The 17,963-nt window shown below is 55.7% G+C and overlaps 10 protein-coding genes across 10 annotated transcripts; 4 read left to right on the forward strand and 6 right to left on the reverse strand.

The window, feature by feature from the left end:
• Positions 1 to 520: 520 nt before the first annotated feature.
• Positions 521 to 1,959, forward strand: BO86DRAFT_451789 (uncharacterized protein; the record flags this gene model as incomplete). Its single annotated transcript, XM_025676884.1, has 3 exons — positions 521 to 1,033; positions 1,100 to 1,599; positions 1,919 to 1,959. Exons 1-3 carry the CDS (start codon positions 534 to 536, stop codon positions 1,957 to 1,959), a joined length of 1,041 nt encoding a protein of 346 aa, XP_025522129.1. The 5' UTR covers positions 521 to 533.
• A 325-nt stretch (positions 1,960 to 2,284) lies between these two features.
• Positions 2,285 to 4,075, forward strand: BO86DRAFT_425420 (uncharacterized protein; the record flags this gene model as incomplete). The annotated part of the gene is made up of 4 exons (XM_025675481.1): positions 2,285 to 2,916; positions 2,964 to 3,336; positions 3,406 to 3,523; positions 3,589 to 4,075. Exons 1-4 carry the CDS (start codon positions 2,725 to 2,727, stop codon positions 4,073 to 4,075), a joined length of 1,170 nt encoding a protein of 389 aa, XP_025522130.1. The 5' UTR covers positions 2,285 to 2,724.
• Positions 4,076 to 4,329: 254 nt separating this feature from the next.
• BO86DRAFT_349818 (ferric reductase family protein) lies at positions 4,330 to 6,317 on the reverse strand (the record flags this gene model as incomplete). Its single annotated transcript, XM_025669367.1, has 4 exons — positions 4,330 to 5,307; positions 5,367 to 5,552; positions 5,619 to 5,677; positions 5,726 to 6,317. 4 exons carry the CDS (start codon positions 6,315 to 6,317, stop codon positions 4,351 to 4,353), a joined length of 1,794 nt encoding a protein of 597 aa, XP_025522131.1. The 3' UTR covers positions 4,330 to 4,350.
• Positions 6,318 to 6,847: 530 nt separating this feature from the next.
• BO86DRAFT_393579 (uncharacterized protein) lies at positions 6,848 to 8,369 on the reverse strand. The gene has a single exon (XM_025673051.1). It carries the CDS (start codon positions 8,255 to 8,257, stop codon positions 6,938 to 6,940), a length of 1,320 nt encoding a protein of 439 aa, XP_025522132.1. The 5' UTR covers positions 8,258 to 8,369; the 3' UTR covers positions 6,848 to 6,937.
• Positions 8,370 to 8,929: 560 nt separating this feature from the next.
• BO86DRAFT_393580 (acyltransferase family protein) lies at positions 8,930 to 10,579 on the reverse strand. The gene has a single exon (XM_025673052.1). The coding sequence runs from the start codon at positions 10,473 to 10,475 to the stop codon at positions 8,997 to 8,999; it is 1,479 nt and encodes a 492-aa protein (XP_025522133.1). The 5' UTR covers positions 10,476 to 10,579; the 3' UTR covers positions 8,930 to 8,996.
• A 352-nt stretch (positions 10,580 to 10,931) lies between these two features.
• BO86DRAFT_393582 (glycosyltransferase family 32 protein) lies at positions 10,932 to 12,301 on the forward strand. The gene has a single exon (XM_025673053.1). It carries the CDS (start codon positions 11,035 to 11,037, stop codon positions 12,229 to 12,231), a length of 1,197 nt encoding a protein of 398 aa, XP_025522134.1. The 5' UTR covers positions 10,932 to 11,034; the 3' UTR covers positions 12,232 to 12,301.
• BO86DRAFT_26839 (uncharacterized protein) lies at positions 12,283 to 12,724 on the reverse strand. The gene has a single exon (XM_025667204.1). The coding sequence runs from the start codon at positions 12,580 to 12,582 to the stop codon at positions 12,334 to 12,336; it is 249 nt and encodes an 82-aa protein (XP_025522135.1). The 5' UTR covers positions 12,583 to 12,724; the 3' UTR covers positions 12,283 to 12,333.
• A 142-nt stretch (positions 12,725 to 12,866) lies between these two features.
• On the reverse strand, positions 12,867 to 13,091 carry BO86DRAFT_326236 (bZIP transcription factor JlbA/IDI-4; the record flags this gene model as incomplete). The annotated part of the gene is made up of 1 exon (XM_025668559.1): positions 12,867 to 13,091. One exon carries the CDS (start codon positions 13,089 to 13,091, stop codon positions 12,867 to 12,869), a length of 225 nt encoding a protein of 74 aa, XP_025522136.1.
• An 822-nt stretch (positions 13,092 to 13,913) lies between these two features.
• BO86DRAFT_26860 (Zn(II)2Cys6 transcription factor) lies at positions 13,914 to 16,661 on the forward strand. The gene is made up of 5 exons (XM_025667206.1): positions 13,914 to 14,039; positions 14,117 to 14,519; positions 14,574 to 14,787; positions 14,837 to 14,868; positions 14,926 to 16,661. Exons 1-5 carry the CDS (start codon positions 13,936 to 13,938, stop codon positions 16,480 to 16,482), a joined length of 2,310 nt encoding a protein of 769 aa, XP_025522137.1. The 5' UTR covers positions 13,914 to 13,935; the 3' UTR covers positions 16,483 to 16,661.
• Positions 16,662 to 17,635, reverse strand: BO86DRAFT_26855 (uncharacterized protein). The gene has a single exon (XM_025667205.1). It carries the CDS (start codon positions 17,395 to 17,397, stop codon positions 16,840 to 16,842), a length of 558 nt encoding a protein of 185 aa, XP_025522138.1. The 5' UTR covers positions 17,398 to 17,635; the 3' UTR covers positions 16,662 to 16,839.
• Between the last annotated feature and the right edge of the window lie 328 nt (positions 17,636 to 17,963).

Genomic DNA, 17,963 nt, shown 5'->3' on the forward strand with positions numbered 1-17,963 from the left:
CCAGCATTCAAGTCTTGTAAAGATGTTTGTTGCCAGATCTAGACTTCGACGATGTCTCTCCAAGCCAATTCAAGGGTCAACCCACTCCTCCGCACCATACTGAAGCCGTCGTATGGACGGAAGATCTAGACCCGGTCATGAGGCCCGAAAAGGTGCAGCAAGAGTGTACCTGAGACAGTCGCCAGTAGCCTTCTCCTTTCTGAGTGTTTTCAACCCGGCATGCTGCCAAAAACGTGGATGGGAGGCTTGTTTCAGGGTGCGGGCCAACGCTTAATCTGAAACCTGGGCAAATTAAGGTGTTTCCCCTGCAAAACTTCAAAACCGGCCGGCGCTTTCGCTTCCTCTATAAAGCTCACCAGCTCCATGCCTCCTGAAGTCGAAGCTATTTTACTTTCTCTTCTCACCCCTGTGGCAATCTCATTCCTTTCATTGACGGCACTGGTGGCCCCGACCTTTCTTCACACACTTTCTTAATCTTCCCATCCCGACTACGTTCTTTAGCATACCCGAATATCGATATCTGCAACATCAACATGCAAGTCCTTAGCACTCTCGCAATCCTGCCCACTGTGGCGCTGGCCGCCGTCCTGCCCGCTGCTCTTCAGAGCGGCACCAAGGTGGCCAAGCGCGACTCGTGGGGAGGCAGTGTCTCGCTGGGTCCCACCAAGTCCGACATCATCAATGCGGTCACCACCCTCATCCCCGGAACCGCCCCTGCCACCCAGAACGGTGAGCTCTTCCTCTGGCCTGGTATGAGCAACGGCACTGGAGATCTCATCCAGACCACCATGGAGAGCTGGCCCAGCAACGCCTGGTGCGGTGCCACCACGGGCCAGTGGTGTGTGCGCGCCAGTATCTTCGGTTCCTTCGGTCAGCTCGATGGCACTGGCTCCGCTGTCAGCGGCGACGACCACGTTCGCATCGAATACAACCTGCTCTCCGATGATAACACCTGGGTGCAGACGGTCACCAATGCCGTGACTGGTGCCGCGCTGTCGAACTACTCCTACGCTTCAGGTCCTTACATGACTGGGTAAAGCTGCCTCTCTCATTTATCATATGGTTGGTGCTTACTGATGCTAACCCTACTACTGTACAGCTATGGAACAGGCACCGAGTGCGACTCCGACTGCACGGGCACGGTGGCTGCTCAGGTCTACCTCAACACCACCATCACCCTCCGTGAGGCCGACACTACCTTTGGCGATACCATTGCGACTGGCGCCGGCGCCACCTACACCGGCCTGAGCTCGAGTGAGGGTGGTAAGGTGTGGACCATTGCGACCATCAACATCCCCGCCATGGGATCGGAGACCGCCGTCGCCTCATCCACCTCTGCCGCCACCGCCCACTCGACTCCCGTTGAGACTGCTGTCGTCGAGGTGGAAGAGTCCAGCACTGTTGCCACGTCTGTTGCGACTTCTTATGTCTCTGCCTCTGCCGCTTTCGGTGATGACGCGGACGCTGCTCCCTCCGCCTCGCCCTCAGGACAGCGCTCTGGCCATGGATTCGGTGGTGCTCCCAAGCCCAGCCAGAGTGTCGGCGCTGCTCCTTCTGGTGCTTTCGGTCAGGGCTACGGCTCGGGACCTCGTCCTTCAGGTGCTGCTCCCTCCGGTGCTGCGCCTTCCGGACAGCACACCAAGCACCACGGCCACGAGGGCCACCACACCAAGCACCACGGTCACCAGGGCTCCGGCCATGGACGCGGCGGACACTCGAAGACTGCCTCTCAGCCCGCTGCCGCGCCTGCTGCCACGTCTGCTGGGGCTGCTCCCTCGGGTTTCGTCTCCAGCCAGGGCGGAAAGAGCCCCCAGGCTGATTCGGGCAAGCAGGGAAACTTTTAAGCGCCGGATTGACCGACACTCGGTGTGGTGATCTTGGGCAGTGAAGTAGCTATGTATATATACTTTTAATATAGTCAATACACTTCGCCACAAACATCAGATTCCCTGGAATTGAGGGACCAGATCCCGTAGACTATCCGACAACCCATTCCCCGGAATAATGAGTAATCACGCGGATGTAGGGCTTGGTGGTCATTAGACCAAGTGACGGACAACATTCCAGGTTGGCAGAAACAGTCCCCAAGCACCACCACCAAGCCCCTAAAGCGACGGGACAAGCCAGGCACGGACCAGAACTGCTCGCTCTGGGGGTTTTTCTTCACGGGTCTTGGCGTTGTCCCACGATGGGGTCAAAAATAGGGGGTTGCAGAGGCACATCCCAGAGCTTAGCTAGCTCTCAAGCTCATCAGACCGTCGCCAACTCTGAGACACATTCGTCAGCCTGACACTGGCGTCAATCAGAATGCTTAGCACACATCAATTGGGTGATTGGGCCAGTGGGTGGATTCGAACAACGGCGGTGTTTCAGATAAGGGTTGTCTCGGCCGATGCCCGAATCCTGGGCCTTGGCAGGTGCGTCTTAGTCTTGTTGCGGTCAAGGATCTGCGGCTTAGGACCGAGCAGGTAGCGTGAATGAACTTTCGTTGTCTAGATGTGGCTCCAGGGAGGCTGTCGGCTTTGACTTTGTCTCCCCATATCTGGACACTGTCCCGCCCGGCCCTGGATTGAGTATAATGCCCGACCCGCGAGAGGAGTCCGACCCCATGGTCATGCTTCTTAACCAAAGCCATGGCCAGGTTGCTTGCCTGAGAACTGGATCCGCTCTTTCGCAGTCTGATCGTGCGGAGTGATAAGATGAGAACCAGCGAGCCCTCCAGAGATGCTGCACGTCCACAACCATACCCTTGGTCCTGGGGCAGAGATGCCATCCGGGACCAATTACGGCCCGGAACTGTTGATCAGCGTGTGGACAATGATGGCCTTTTCAATCCTCGTGGTCGCCTCCCGCACGGCCAGCAACTACAAGTTCGGGAACCTGCAGCTTAGCGATGTGATCATATTGTTGGCTCTGGTACGCTACTGCCAGTCACCTTCTCAGATTGTCACTAATTAGGCCAGACTTTGCTGTTGATTGCAGCCGTGCTGTTCAACGTCGCGGTCAACCACGGGTACGGCAACACCAGCACGGCCCCCAGCCACCGCAGTGTGACCGCAAGCTTCCGGTACTCGACCATCGGCTACGCGATTGTCATCCTCGCCGCCACGGCCGGTCGTCTCGCGATGATTATGTACATGATGGCGTTGCTGGCGGCGCGGACGTGGGATCGCATGGTCCTGTGGACTCTCGTACCCCTGCAGGTGATCGTCAATGTGGTCAGTGTGGTTTTGCTGTTCGCACAATGCTCGCGTGTCCAGGACATATTCCAGCCAGGCGCTCAGGAACAATGTATGTCGCTGGATGTTCAGATCGATTATGGATATTTCCAGGGTGGTGAGTTGGGCCCCTTCCGCCAAGTACTCCCCCAGCAAAGATCCAACGACTAATCCATTGGGAGGGTAGCATTCAACTCCGCCAGCGACCTCTTCCTCGCCGTCTTCCCCATCTACATCTTTTGGCGGTTCAACTGGACGCTCCGGGTCAAACTGGTGCTCATCTCCCTGCTTAGCCTGGGGGTCGTGTAAGCCCTACCTCTTCTCAACCTCGAACCCCCCCCTTTGCCCAGAGACTAATCGAAGGCTGAAGAGCAATGGCTGCCTCCCTCGTCAAAACCCTGGAGTATCCCACGATCCTCAAATCGACCAACCCGCGCATCAACCGCGTCCCCCTCCTCCGGTGGATGTTCATCGAGGCCGGTATTGTCCTTATAACCGCCTCAGTTCCGTGTATCCGGCCCCTGGTCATCCACTGGGTTCGAAAGTATATCCGAAAGAAACAGACGCAGCACCACCAGATGGATGGGGAGCCTGTTGCCAATCAGTCAACCGAGAATTTCGCAGCAGACTGGAAGATGAGCTGGATCATGCCGTACGTGAGGCAGCGGGGACAGGGACAGGCGTCGTGCTCCTCGGAAGAGCACGAGCGGCAGATTCTGGCGAATATCACGACGCAGATCTTCGCGGGGGATCGGGAGTTTCTGGATCGGCATGTGGGGGGGATTGTGAGGAAGGTTGAGGTGGTGGTGGTTGCGGATGAGATTCCATTAACGACCAGGAGAGATAGCGGAATATAATCGTGGTCATGTACAATACAGGTTGTTCTGAGGGGCTTTTATTTATACGAAGTACTGTAGATATGCACACTAGGTTAGGTAAATTGACTATGCTGGCAAATGCGGACTAGCCTCGCTGCCTGACGGACACCATTCTGTTAAGGCTACGACCTCCGCGGGTAATGCCTCATGCATCAGGCATCAAGCCCCGGTCGGGAACAACCACCAACTCCGACACACACACGACACAATCATCACCATACCATCAACAACAACCTCACCAGTTCAATCACCACCTACCAAGTAAAACTCTCCTCGATATAATCCACCACCGTCCCCCTCTCCAGCACCGCACGACACGCCCGCCGCACCTCATCGCTCAACCCCCCATTCCCACAACACATCACCCCCATCGCCCCGACTTGGCCCGCCGCCTCCATCCCCACCACCGTCTGCACGTCCGGCCGCCCAGCGAACATCTCCACCGTGGCGCTGGGACTCTTGATCTCCTTGGGGCTCCGCGGCCGCGTCACGAACACCTTCACCCGCAGCACCGCCCTCCGGTCCTCCATCGCCAGCACCTCCGTCATCCACGGCCGGATCCACTCCAGGTGCTCGGGGGACTGCACAATCCACACCAGCGTGACTTGGCGGGCGGAGACAGTGCCGGTCGTGTAGCCGTGCAGAAGGTGGGGGATAAAGGGGAGACAGTGGGTGATGCCTACTCCGCCGGCGACCAGGAGGACGGTGCCGTACGAGTCGAGGGTGTGGAGGTCGCCGTATGGGCCTTCTACCAGCGCTGATACTCGGAGCGAAGGGGTGGTCTGGGGCTCTCGAAAGGAGGGGCCGCTTGCCCTAGGGTCGTCGCTGTAGGACAACGTGCTGCGGTGGGAGTGTTGGTGGGTGAGGGCTGTCTTGAATAGCTTGTCGGTGAACCCCGTGCGGCGTCGGATGAGCAGGGAGATACTTTGCGATGCCGTGTCCTGTGCGAGGTAATTGTTGGATGACTTTTCGGTGAGTGATGCTGCTGCTGCGCTCGTGTCTCCCGCCCAGGCTACGGAGAAGGGATGCGAGGTCCAGCCTCCGACGGAGGGGATGCAGAGGAAGAGATACTGGCCTGGCGAGAAGCGCCACGGTCGCGCAACGTGCAGGGTCACCCGCATGGTGTCGCCCGGGAGAACCTCGACGTAGGCTGTGGTGCGGGCTCCGGCGCGGAAGTTCCGGTGCAGGAGGATCATGAAGCGGACTAGACGCTGCATTACAGGGTAATTGGGTTAGCTGGGTGGCATAGATCTGGCGGTGGGATCCCAACCTCGCATGCCCAGAAGGCGACCGCTGCGTAGAAGTAGAACTTGCACGAGTAGCGGTAGACGTGATGCCACACAAATCCCAGCCCGATGCAGGCGAGTGCAATGTGGAGGTGCAGGAAGGTCTCGTAGAAGGCGTGTCGGATCGGCGAGGGCGACTGGACGAGGATGATGAGGAGGGCCACCATGCACTGGAGGTGGAGGTCAGTCACCGCCCTACTAATGAAAGCCAGGTGACTGGCGTTGCCTGCACTTACCATCAACCCATTGAACATGAAGGGCTTGCTAAGCGTTGCGAGCATCCCCTTCCACCCATCTGCTGCATATCAGACGAGACTTCAAAGTACAGAACAAGGGACCATACAATCCTGCACCTTGGGCACTCCCCATGCAACCACATGCGCCAATGCCTCCAACACGACGATCCGGCCCAGCCACCGATGCAGGAGGTTCCAGGTGTCGAACGAGACCCGCAGCAGCGAGGTCAGCGGGTTGTTGCGGCCTGCTATGACCAACAGCGGAAACAGATTCGCCGTCGCCATGTACCCTGTCCGATTCCGGATCTGGACTGCCACAGTGGACTCCTCCAAGCCAAAAGGGATCGTGATGGTGCAAAGAATCGCGTTCAGGACTACAAGACAGGTGAGCAGCAGGGCGTGGAACCGACTGGGCAGTGTGCCCATGTTGACGGCACGGGAAAGCTGCATTTCTCGGTTGTGCCGATTGTGCCAGAGGGGCGCGTAAAGGAGATGTCGCTTGAGCCATGAGAGTCGGGGGTCAGCAGCCCGGTGGAACTTCTGCGATGGGTCGGTGAAGGTCGCCAGTCGCCGGAGATGGGCAGCAAGCTGCTGCGTGGTCTGCCAGATGAAGATAATCGCAATCAAGCACGCGAATGTCCACAGGGAGACGTAGCAGAGCTCGTCGTTGAGGAACGCATACCACATGCTGTCAGCCATGTTGGCCGAACGTATAAAAGCAGGACAAGAGCCCGCTCGCAGGAGGCTGAAAAGAACGAGATCAGGGTTGCAGTCCAGCCACAGCCCTTGAGAAGCAAAAACGGTCTTGAGAAAGAAACTGAACGAACTGATGTAATGGGAACAGCGGTCAAAGGAGTGAACTAAGAGTGGAAGACTTTGGTCGCGAAGATAGGAGACCAGAGCCCAGGCAGAGATAAAGCTGTGGTCTGGGTCACTAATGAATGACCCTTCCTCCGAATCAATGCTGCCTGTCACAAGCGCCCACTGCGAAGTTCATCACACTCTTTTCCGTAGTGGAGCTGTCATCTCTTGGAAACCGCCCTATCTCCAGCCCTGGCTGCAAATGCCACTGTTCCATTGGGCGTTAACCGCCCAGCGACGAGTGGGTCACCACCAAGCTTGTTTCAGGGATATGGCAGCCCCATCAATCAGGACGTAGGGCTGAAGGCGATGCACGACTCGCAGGCTTGGAAAGGCTTAGTTGGCCATGCCAGAATGAATCAGGACCCGTGCAGTGGTCCAGCAATTAATCTATTTGCCCTCTAGAGAGCATGTCGTTGTCTCATATCATACAGAACATAGCATCACAGCACAGCACCTCAACCGAAGCAATACCCCAGCCCATCGAGCAAGTCCCGCGCGACCACATCGATGCCTCCCGAGTGGGAGTCTTCCCGCCCAAACCCCAAAAACATCACATCGTCGATGTACCCATGATAGCGCTGACCCGCCTGCTTCCAGCTGATGGAGGTCACATACAACATCTCCGACTGCTGCTGATCCTCTTCGACCCCCACACTCGAGGACCCCCTCCCGTGAATCCAGAGTGGCTTGGTGGAAACACCAAACACCTCGAACGGTGCACGCTGGCGGAACAACATGACGTACGGCTCGTACACACTGTGGAAGGCCACGTACTTCTTGTGCTGGAAGATCATGAAGACAAACGTGTTATCTTCGCTGGGCTGGCAGCTGGGATCGGCGCGTTCACAGAGCGTGATCGCCAGGGAATTTGTCGCCTGGTGGATCGACTCGTGGGTTAAGTCTGTGAGGACAGGCAAGTATTTCTGCAAGCAGCGCTCGTCGATTGGAGCGGCATTGGCCGCCAGATTGGGACCGACAGAGCCATCGGCGATGCTCAGCAGCTGCGAGAAGGCTCGCGTGGGCGCCACATCGTAGTGCACGTACGCTGTCCCGTGCATGTCCCAGAACAGGAACCAATTCTTCTCGATGGCAGAGTACCCCGACAGCAGGGGTCGCTGCAGCTCGACTGGGTGTCGATAGGTGGGGATTTGAATGATCTCCTCGCCCGGCCAGTCGACCAGCACGCGAAAGTCCAGCACCCACTGTCCGAAACACGTGTGCTGCGAGTTCGACCCATATACCGCATACGGTCGGTCGGGTCCGTAGAAGATCCGCGCATCGTGTGGCCCCAGGCTCACCCAGAGAAACTCCAGCTCCCCATTGCAGCGCGTCGGGTCAGTGGCCGTCGCGGCGATGGGGAGGATGAGCGGCTGGTCAACGCAGCGCAGCGTGCGACCTTGGTTCTGGAAGGCTGCGGTACAGACCAGCTCGGCGCTCCAGACAGAGAGAGGCTCGGTCTCCGAGCGGTTGCGCGCCAGTTGCGCGGTGATGATCCATCTGTCGTCTAGCACGGGGTGGGGGATAACGCTGGGGTTGAAGCCATCTCGTTCATTGAAATCAATGTGGAAATATTTCTGGTTTGGGGTCGATGCGGAAAAGACTTGGTGATGAGTGGCTGAAAGATGCGACAGGTCGATATTATTGTGCCGAGTGGTCTCCTCTAGGCCAGTGGCTGCTGACGGGGCTGCGACCCCCCTGTACAGGTAATAGAAGGTGAGGAGCAGGCCCAGGAGGAGCCCGGCAAGGGGCACCAGGCGCATGAGCCGGGCAGACATTGCTTGCTATGCTTGCTATGCTTGCTATGCTTGCTATGCTTGGGTTGGACCTGTCCAACCTGAGCAAGGAAGACTGGCAGGAAAATTGGAGGGAAAGCCAGACAGCCCAGACAGAGTGAGGGAGGGGGAGGGGGAGGGGGTGGAATGGCCTGGCTCGTGTGGAAGTTGGGATAAATTAGGGTTGCAGCCAGCAGGAATGAAGGCAGAGGGGCAGTTCGGAATAGTCAGACATAGTGGGAGGCCTGAGCTGCAGGTTTTTCCCCTTTGAGCTTGGGCGGCCCGGCCCTGAATGGGATTCAATTAATCACTGAATCACCGAACCCAATCAATAAACACAAACACATTAATCTCACGGAGGAGTGAGTGCTTCCCCGCTTTTCAGGTCGGGTTTCATGCGAAGTGATCAGCATGCAGGCTCTGCCGTCCATAGTCGAGCATGTGAAATTGGGTGATGGTGATTGCCAGGGTCCGGGGAAAGCAAGAAGTAAGACCGAGAGGATTCCCCCATTCTCCACTCTTCACTCTCCACTACGCATCTTCTCTTCTCTTCCTGTCATTCTCTGAACTATCGGTGATAGCGCCATTCCTGGCCCTCGGTTGGTCTCCGATTCCGGAAATGAGCCTACAAACTACCGATAGTGGCACGCAACCCAAAGAAGCAAAACCACAAAACCACGCACTAAAATTTCTGTCTTGCTATCTATCGATCGCTGCTTGCTACACTAGATTAAGACTAAGACTAAGCGTCATTTCCCAATGTCCGTCGGTACAGCCACTGCGCTACTCGCACGCTCGGCTCGTCAATCCAGCGGGTGACTATCTCTGCCAACCACAGCGTCACCGGCAGCAGGATCAGCTGCGGTGCTAGGAAGCTCACCTCCAACCCCAGGGGCCCGACGCGTGGCAACGGCAGTCGGTTAATCCAGCCAGGGCAATTCGATGCATGTGAATCGCGTGCCCAGCCGACCGCGGCGTACAGCCGATCGCCCAGCACCCACAGCACGGGCCCGTGGACGAGGTAGAAGGCAAACGACACCCGTCCGAGGTACTGATTGAAGGAGGTCTCGAAGAATCGCTTCAACCACGGCATGCGTGGCAGCGAGGCAACCAGAAAGGTCGCTGCCCAGAAGAGGTAGAACCACTTGTAGTCGAAGACTGCCTGAGGCTTCAGCAGAGACAGGTAGTACCACCCGGGGGACTCGCGGAGGATCTGCACCTCGAAGCTCCGCGAGGGGACGCCCCCAAGATACATGCTGATCGCCAGCAGAACAGGAAAGATCCCCTCGCGGTACGGCTCCAGCATGACGAAGCAGTCGGGCAGCTGGTCCCGCGCCGCGAGCTGATCCAGATCGCACAGGAGCATGCCCGACATGAACAATGCTCCGAACCAGCCATCGGCAATGTAAAGGAAATAGAACACCAGGCCAGCCTCACAGGCTAACCGCATGGATCGGCGACAGCGGGAGAAGGCCAACAGCGCCGTGTAGACGATGATCGATCCGCGGAATTCCACCGGGATGGACCACGAGTGGAAATTGTAGGTGAACCACGGCTCACCTCCGCCCCGGAAGATGAAGCTGAAGTTCTTGAACTCGGCGTACCAATTCCAGAGCTCTGCGCCATAGCTTCCTTGCAATTCGGGCACCGTCTTCACGCGGAAGACGTGAAGGAAAGTCATGTAAATGAAGGTCGTGGCAATAACAGGCAAGAAAAGGCGCAACCAGCGACGGAACAAAGCTGACGCGAGATTGTCGCTCAGCGCGACACGCTCCCCTGCGCTGATCAACGCCAGCGGTTTCGCCGACAAAACATATCCAGAGAGCACGAAGAAGACGCTGACTGCGAAATGTCCGCCCGAGAAAAAGTTGCGGATCCCAGGAAAGGCGACCAGGTAGCGTTGATTCTCATATCCGTACGCGTTCTCGAAAATGCGCTCCGCTCCAATGCCGTCGTGAGCCCACAGTTCATGGTGGCCCCAATATACCAGTAGAGCGGCAAATCCGCGCAGACCGTCTAGATAGGCTGTTCGTCGAGGTCGCGGAGCAGAGGTCGACAATTTTTCGCGATCCTGGCCGTGGTCTGATCGGGATAGAAATTCCGGGCACAGCCTCTCCATCCAGCGAGACTTGGGGATGGGGGGCGGCTCCAGCAGGGAAGACTTCCACTCGCCGTCTTCCAAGGACTTTTCGCGCATTGGAGATATTAAGAGAGCTGGCATGGTGGCCAGAGTAGCTGGTGAGGTTGTCAAGCGGGCTGCGATGCGTGGCCTGGTGGTGCGGAGCGATATATGAGGGCTTCCCGTCGCCCCCGCCACCAAAACAACCGAACTCCGACTAAGCGGAGCGATCGACCGGGGGGGAACAGGTTGAGGGTCTTTCAAGTTTAGTCTCCTCGCTGCCTCGCTGACAATTTGACCTGGTCGTGTGAAAAACACATGTCTCGGAGCCATTTCCCCTTCAGGGCCGCCGTCAGTGCGCCACCCGAGGCTTTTCCCCCCAGGAACCTCCGAATGGTTTGAATGCGATCATCCTGGGTCGATAAGTGCTACGCCAATCGATTAGCTCCATGACCGGCTCAGTTGGGTCCCAGTGAGGCCCCTAGCGCAGCTAAGAGAGCTTAGCGACTGCAATTGACGCATATGAAGCATTCTCGTCACCGTGCTGTTCCCCCTCATAAACGTCCAGACCATCAGCCCACGCCGCTTCTGCCCCTGAGCACCACCACTTCTCCCTCACTTCTCTTCGTTGCCTGTGTCTCTGCTCGTATTGCTCGACAGAATGCAGGCAAACCCCCCTCTGTCTGGCGTCTTTCTGCCACGCCACCTTCGTCGAGTGGCCCCTGTTTTCTTCTCTGCCTTTGTGCTGGTCTTCTACCTCTCCCTCACCGGGACCTTTGGCGAGGTCAATGGCAGTCTCTCCGGCCCCACCGCGCGGTATAAGCAGTTTCCCCGGAAGATCTGGCAATCGTGGAAGGTCAATCCTCTGGCTTTCGAGCCGCGAGATCTCCTTGTTGCTCGAAGCTGGCCGGAGAAGAATCCCCGCCATCGGTACGAGGTGCTGACCGATGAGAATGACCTCTACTATGTCGAGACCCATTATGGGCCGGAGGGGCTGAACCGACCGGACATTGTCGAGGTGTACCGCTCGCTGAACGCGCGCATCATCAAGGCCGACCTCCTGCGATACTTGATTATGTATGTCGATGGGGGAATCTGGGCGGACATTGACGTGGAAGCCCTCCGTCCGCTGGACCGATTTATTCCCGAGCGATTTACCGAGGACGAGATGGATCTGGTGATCGGAGTCGAGATCGACGAGCCCGAGTTCAATGACCATGCGATCTTGGGCCAGAAATCGCAGTCCTTCTGTCAGTGGACTTTCATGAGCAAGCCCCGCCACCCGGTAATGATGCGGTTGGTGGACAACATTCTGGCTTGGTTACATGAACTGTCGGTTCAGCAAGGCAAGCCCATCGGCGAGCTGGAGCTGGACTTTGACGACGTGATCAGCGGCACGGGGCCCTCTGCCTTCACCTCCGCCGTGCTGGCAGAGATGAGCATCCGACTAGGTCACGAAGTGAGCTGGAACACCTTCCACAGTATCCCCGAATCCAAACTTGTGGGGGGGATTCTGGTGCTGACCGTCGAGGCCTTCGCCGCCGGCCAGGGCCATTCCGACTCGGGCAATCACAACGCCCGAACGGCCCTTGTCAAGCATCATTACCATGCCTCCAACTGGCCCTCAAACCATCCGCGCTTCAGTCATCCGGTGTACGGGGAGGTGGAGAAGTGCAACTGGAATAAGGAGTGTGTGCGCGCATGGGACGAGAACACCGCTGCCTTTGCCGCCCTTCCGCCCGACGAGCAGGAGCGTCAGATTGCCCTCAAGCAGGCCAACGATGCGGCGGAGGCAGAATTGCAACTAAACCTCGGGATGGACCTGGGGTTGGATCTGGGATTGAATCTCGGTCAATAACATCATGCGAAAAAGGCTTGGGATGACTTGTGGTGGCGTCTGGGCATGTTGGCGTTTGTTTATAATCGTGTGCTGCATACTAGCCGATGCAGCTTTATGAATTCACTTTTTTAAATTGAAGCATGAAGCTTGTGTATCGGTTCTCAGGAGTGACGATGGACAATAATCATTTGTGAGTTTTGGGGTACAACAGGTTGAATGTAGCTTGGACGGGTGACGATATAAACTTGCTGCCAGGTCACCACGCCAGCGGAGCATGGGTGATCCGACACCGAAAGACACAAAAAAAAACAACACAAGCATGGAGAAGGCAAGTACAGACTTTCTTCGATGAATATGGATGAAGATCATCAGTCTACAGACACGGTACGAGGAACTGAAAGTGAAGGCGAGGCTGCCTTATCACCTACTCAGGTGAGGTCATCGAGACCAAACGCGGACATGTGACATGTAATCAACACGTGATCAAGCAGCTCAGTCACTCTGCAAGCCAAAGCCCAGAAAAACCAGCAGATGAAAAACGAGGATGATGCCTCTACGATCTTGGGTATATACAAAATCCAAAGAATGATTGTCGCTGAAACGCTACGCTAAGCCGTAAAGTCATCAAGCCAGTCCCCAATGTCATCGTCCATCTATTGTCCGACGAGCTTTCTCAGCACCATGACTTCCGCTTCCCATTTGGCAACCTGCAGCCGTAGATCATCGCGCTCGCGAGTCACTTGACCCAGCCGTGACTCCAGGTCAGAGACGTGCTCGACGTGTCGCTGGCGTAACCTCCGCGAAGCCATCTTGTTGCGACGCCGTTTCTCCTGGATGCGCTCCTCCGAGTCTTGGGACGAGAGAGTGTCGCTCCCCATTGACTCTTCGGTGGATGAATGCGACCGTGCTCTCTTGTTTCCTCGTCGAGAGGCTGTGGTGGTTGTCGATTTGGGAGTTACGGTTGTAGCTGCCGAAACGGAGGTCTGAGGCAGGGGCGAGAGATGGTGAAGGTCGTGCAGAGAATAGGTATACGGCAATCGGAAGGAGCTATGGCTCATCGGGGAGGCCGATCGACTCAGCGTGGCGTCGATCGTGGTAGTGCTCGAGATTTGTGGAACGGTGGTCTCGAGTAGGGGATGTGGCATGAGAGAAATGATAGGGATCATGTCGAGGTCTGGAGGACACGACGGTGGAAATAACATGGGATCGAGGTCGTAGATGAAGGGATCTACCATCTCAGGATCCCACGAGGAAGGCTCTGAGTATGAGGCCATAGGGCTGTACGGCGGCAGCGATTGGGGGAGAGAAAATGCGAGCAGGGCGACTTCTCACCGGATGGCTGCAAGATATGCAAGATATGCGAGGTATAAGAGATGTGATGATTGGAGTTGCTGTAGAGTCATGATGTTGCAGTGATCGGGATGGACTTAGTTATAGATCAAGTACAAGAGTAAGGGACTGTGTGTTGGGAGTGAATGACGATGATGAAGGTGAGGTGGAGGGAAAGAGAGAGAGGTGAGGAGAACAAACCGGGCAAACACAGATAACTCCGGCACTAACCGTCAAAATGTCCGGAGCTAGACCGAGGAAGGTTAGTGCCTGCGGACCTGGCCGTGGACAAGTGGCTGAGTCAGCCACTCTCTGCCCGCCAGCCAAAACATCCCCGCCTCGTATGTACACGGACTTATTCTCCTCATTGCCTTCAAGGTAGCATGCTACACAATGGACCCCATATCCGGCCATGGAGATAATTCTACCGTCATTCCATCGGCAAAAAAGAGAAAGCCGAGACCCAAACTCTCCTGTGTACCTTGCCGTCGGAAAAAGTGTGCCAGCCCCAGCCCTGCTGCCCCATCGGCTTCCCCACTGGACCCTCTCTTCTCTCTGACTCTCCATATCTCAGGTTGAAATGTAATCGCATCCATCCGTGCGACAACTGCATCAAACATCGCCGCACTGAGATGTGCCACTATGTGGGTCCCCAAGGAGTCTCGACCGGCGATTCTCATGACATCCAGTACTATATTCACAAACTTGAGGCCCGTGTGCAGCAGTTGTCGAAAGGGAACCCTTTACCTCAGGCACTACTACCACCACCACCACCACCACCACCACCACCACCACTACCACAGCTCTCCGCAGACATTGCTTGGACCCCGGACCCGCTGCCAGCAGAGCCGCGGCCACTGCCTCACTCAGCGGATCCCATTGCCGAACCGCAGGCCGAGTTCCCCGGGACTATTCTGATCGAGCGGGATGGTACCAGCTACCATAACCCAACTCACTGGCAAGCTGTGCTGGACGAGGTAAGCGATTTTGCTGTTGACGGTGCATTATCACTTTCACTGATTCGCTGCCAGATTGCCGAGGTCAAGGAGTTCCTTCAGATGCACGAGAATACTTCTCCCGAGGAGGTGGAAGAGGAGGATGCAGTCCCGGATGTTTCGGGCCCTGTACTACTATTCGGAAACTCCATCTCCTCGACCGTCTCTGAACTTCTGGCCGCTTTGCCTGCTCGATCCATGGCAGATAGGTTGATCTCGGCCTATTTGAACTCGAAAGAATCCCCTCTAGGTGAGTACCAATCAAAGCCTATTGTCGGATAGATGCTAACCCGTCCAAGTGCTTATACATACACCAACATTCACCCGCGAGGTAGGTCACTGCAGAATCTGTCCCACTCATACTCATCCATCTTAACCTGCGGCATAGTATACGGCTTTCTGGAAGAACCCCCAGGGCGCATCCATTAGTTGGCTAGCCTATCTTTACACCATTCTCAGTGCAGCTGCTGGACTGCATCTGTTCACTACAGCTGGCAGAGCGGATGGCCATTTTGCAGAAGCATTCGACGAGTATTTTCGCTTGTCCTCGCAATGTCTTACCATGGCGGAATATACGAGACCGGGACGATACAAATTGGAGACTCTCATATTGAGTATATGTTGCGAAATTCTCAGAAGCACCGACACCCACGTCGGACCATCCACCCTGCTGGGACTGGCCACTCGCTTGGCTATCCATAGCGGCTACCATCGCGATCCTAAACATTATCGCGGGATCTCACCGTTCGACGGTGAGATGCGACGTCGGGTTTGGATGTATCTCTGTCTTTTAGATCACTACATCTCGTGTCAGGATGGCCTTCCCCCCACCACCGCGCAGACGCAATCCGATACCCTGGAGCCGAGAAACTTAACAGATGATGACCTGGATCCTGCAGCCACGAGCTTACCTGCTTCCAGGCCTCCAACAGAGAAAACTCTGATTCTTTTCCCGGTCGCTCTCAACCGGGTGATGTTTGCGGGAGCAGACATCGCCCGCAAAGTCTGCTCCGTCAAAGGGGTTCCCTACCAAGAGGTGCTTGAGCTGGATGCAAAGCTGCGAGAACTCCACGCTACTATTCCACTACCTTTACGGTTTCGCCCACCGGGCGAGTCTATCGCAGACCCTCCCACCACGATTATGGACCGATACAATATTGATTTGATGTATCAGAAGGCTCGCTCAGACCTCCATCGGCGATATCTTACCCAGCATCGTCTAAATCCCAGATACGCATACTCGCGCCGGGAGTGCTTAGATGCGGCCAGAAGGGTCCTGCAACATCAGTCCGATATTTTCAACGAGAGTTCACCGGGCGGTCAGTTGAACTACGCGTCCTTCTTCTTCTCATCTTGTGTCATTATGCATTTTCGCACAGCGGCAATGATTGTCTCTTTGGAAATCTCCTGTCAATCAAGACATGACCTCCAGCGAAACCTGTCGCCCACTACAAGGCAGGCCATTCTGGTAGAACGACAAGCACTTTCCCTTGAGCTCGAGCGATCTTACAACATTTGGAACCGCCTGCGTCATCAATCGAAGGAAGCATTGAAAACTGCCGAAGCTTTGCATATAATGCTGAATGTGGCCAACACCCACTTACAACACGGCGCAACACCTGGCACGGATGATCCTTCGTTGGCTCCCGTAGATATTGGGGTGGCCAACGCCCTTGCTGAGCTCGACCTCATGCCTTCTCACTTCTCTTCGCCACCGAGTCAGAGTCAGAGTCCCCTGAATACCCCATTCGATGTCGACTTGATGGATGCTACGTTCTACTTCGGACAGGACGTCGGTACTCAACATGCGCAATTCAATGCTCCTACCGACGCTGCGGATTTCTTCGACCGCTACTGGGATAATCTGATGCTTCTCGGCGATGGCCAATCTCTTGGGGAGCTTCCGACCGATCCGAATACTAGTTTTGGGCCGAGTCAATTCTAGTGGCTGGAGATGGTTGTTTGCCGTCATGAGGTCGAGCTCTTGCTGGATGTTGGGCTTGTCTGACGGTAGGTTTGGCATGGCGTTTTGTTATGCTTTCTTCTAAGGCGTCGCACAATAACGACCATGAACAATTGCGACGAAACCATCCGAGAACCCAGCCATGCCCGACTTCTATGCTGTGGACAAGCCAATGCAAAACAAGCTCATACACCCAGACAGCAACATACAATATGTTCATTGCGAATTATCGACTTCTTTCTCTACGTAGAGCGACAAGATCATCGACTCTGGTGGGGATTTACTTGTCACTGCGTCAGCAAATATCCTGCGCTATCGTGCTATTCGTGATACTCATACCTAATAGTAATCTGGGGAATACGAGTGGGATCGAAGTCGCGAGGTGTCGAATCCGCTTCTTCCTTTCGGGATGGTCTCGGGCCTCCATTTCTTCTTCAACCGGTGGAACCAACTGTCTATGGTTCCGGCTTCATATTTCACGTCCAGAATATTCTGGCCGTGAGCGGTGCACCGAGCGTACTTATGCTTCTCCGGCTTATACCGGAGAAGGGTGATAGCGTTATGCCAAACGACCCCACAAGCGAAGGGACTGCCATAGGGAAGTGTGGCGAGCATGTGGTCAGAGTGGTAGTTGATCCGATCGTCCAGCACCGTACCGTCATGGTCCATATGGTCGCCGTCCCAACCACACTCGCCCAGCACGAGGGCCAGGAACTTGTGGTCGATGTCCTTCTCGGGAATCTGTAGGTGGACCGTGATTGAGTGAAAGGCGGCGCCGAGCCCGTCGCTGCTCAAGACGCTGCTGACCTCGTACCCCTCTTCTTTCGGGAACCAATGCTGCAGCCGCATGTGCCAGGCTAGGATCTCATCCGGAATAGACAGGACATTCGAAGCCATCGTGGGTTAACGAGATTTCGGGGTGGAGTATTCGTGTAAAATCGAGTAAACTCGGATAAATTGAGTCGGTCGAAGCTGATGATGCTAGACCCAATGCAAGATTGACATACGTGGCTGGGGATTAGGGCCTATTATATAGTCTGTTTGTCCATCTTTATGGGTGTATTCTGATGATTACTGGAAACCGACGCTGAGAATCCCCTTGTTCCTCTTTTTGGTTAAGAGACGAGCTTGTGAGCATGCGTTGCTATATACTTGCATTGAGAGGAGTCAGATGCTGTGGTTCTCCCTTCTCATCCTTGTATAGGTTTATCCTCTATACAAAAAAGATAATCAAAGTCAAATCATGGCCTTTGGCTGAGGCTTCGCGCATGACTTAAGATCTACAAAGCACTGCGGGAACATCAACTCACCCCGAGTTGGATTACTGTGTATGGCCCGCACCACGCACAAAGAAACAACAATGCCATTGTTATTCTTTGACTAGAATGCGGGAGGCATTTATAGTTGATTGTCTATCCACGATATCGACTTGGATCATAAATCGCAAGACAGACTGGACAGCT

The sequence above is a fragment of the Aspergillus japonicus genome, assembly GCF_003184785.1.
Source record: "Aspergillus japonicus CBS 114.51 unplaced genomic scaffold BO86scaffold_111, whole genome shotgun sequence".
Taxonomy (NCBI): Eukaryota; Fungi; Ascomycota; class Eurotiomycetes; order Eurotiales; family Aspergillaceae; genus Aspergillus; species Aspergillus japonicus.

What these genes read in the sequence shown, in the direction of transcription:
- BO86DRAFT_393579 (XM_025673051.1), bottom strand. Translation starts at nt 8,257, where the DNA reads ATGTCTGCCCGGCTCATGCGCCTGGTGCCCCTTGCCGGGCTCCTCCTG.
- BO86DRAFT_393580 (XM_025673052.1), bottom strand. Translation starts at nt 10,475, where the DNA reads ATGCCAGCTCTCTTAATATCTCCAATGCGCGAAAAGTCCTTGGAAGAC.
- BO86DRAFT_393582 (XM_025673053.1), top strand. Translation starts at nt 11,035, where the DNA reads ATGCAGGCAAACCCCCCTCTGTCTGGCGTCTTTCTGCCACGCCACCTT.
- BO86DRAFT_26839 (XM_025667204.1), bottom strand. Translation starts at nt 12,582, where the DNA reads ATGATCTTCATCCATATTCATCGAAGAAAGTCTGTACTTGCCTTCTCC.
- BO86DRAFT_26860 (XM_025667206.1), top strand. Translation starts at nt 13,936, where the DNA reads ATGGACCCCATATCCGGCCATGGAGATAATTCTACCGTCATTCCATCG. An exon ending in GTACCTTGCCGTCGGAAAAA is followed by an intron (nt 14,040 to 14,116) that starts GTGTGCCAGCCC and finishes TCCATATCTCAG; the next exon opens with GTTGAAATGTAATCGCATCC. An exon ending in CTCGAAAGAATCCCCTCTAG is followed by an intron (nt 14,788 to 14,836) that starts GTGAGTACCAAT and finishes AACCCGTCCAAG; the next exon opens with TGCTTATACATACACCAACA.
- BO86DRAFT_26855 (XM_025667205.1), bottom strand. Translation starts at nt 17,397, where the DNA reads ATGGCTTCGAATGTCCTGTCTATTCCGGATGAGATCCTAGCCTGGCAC.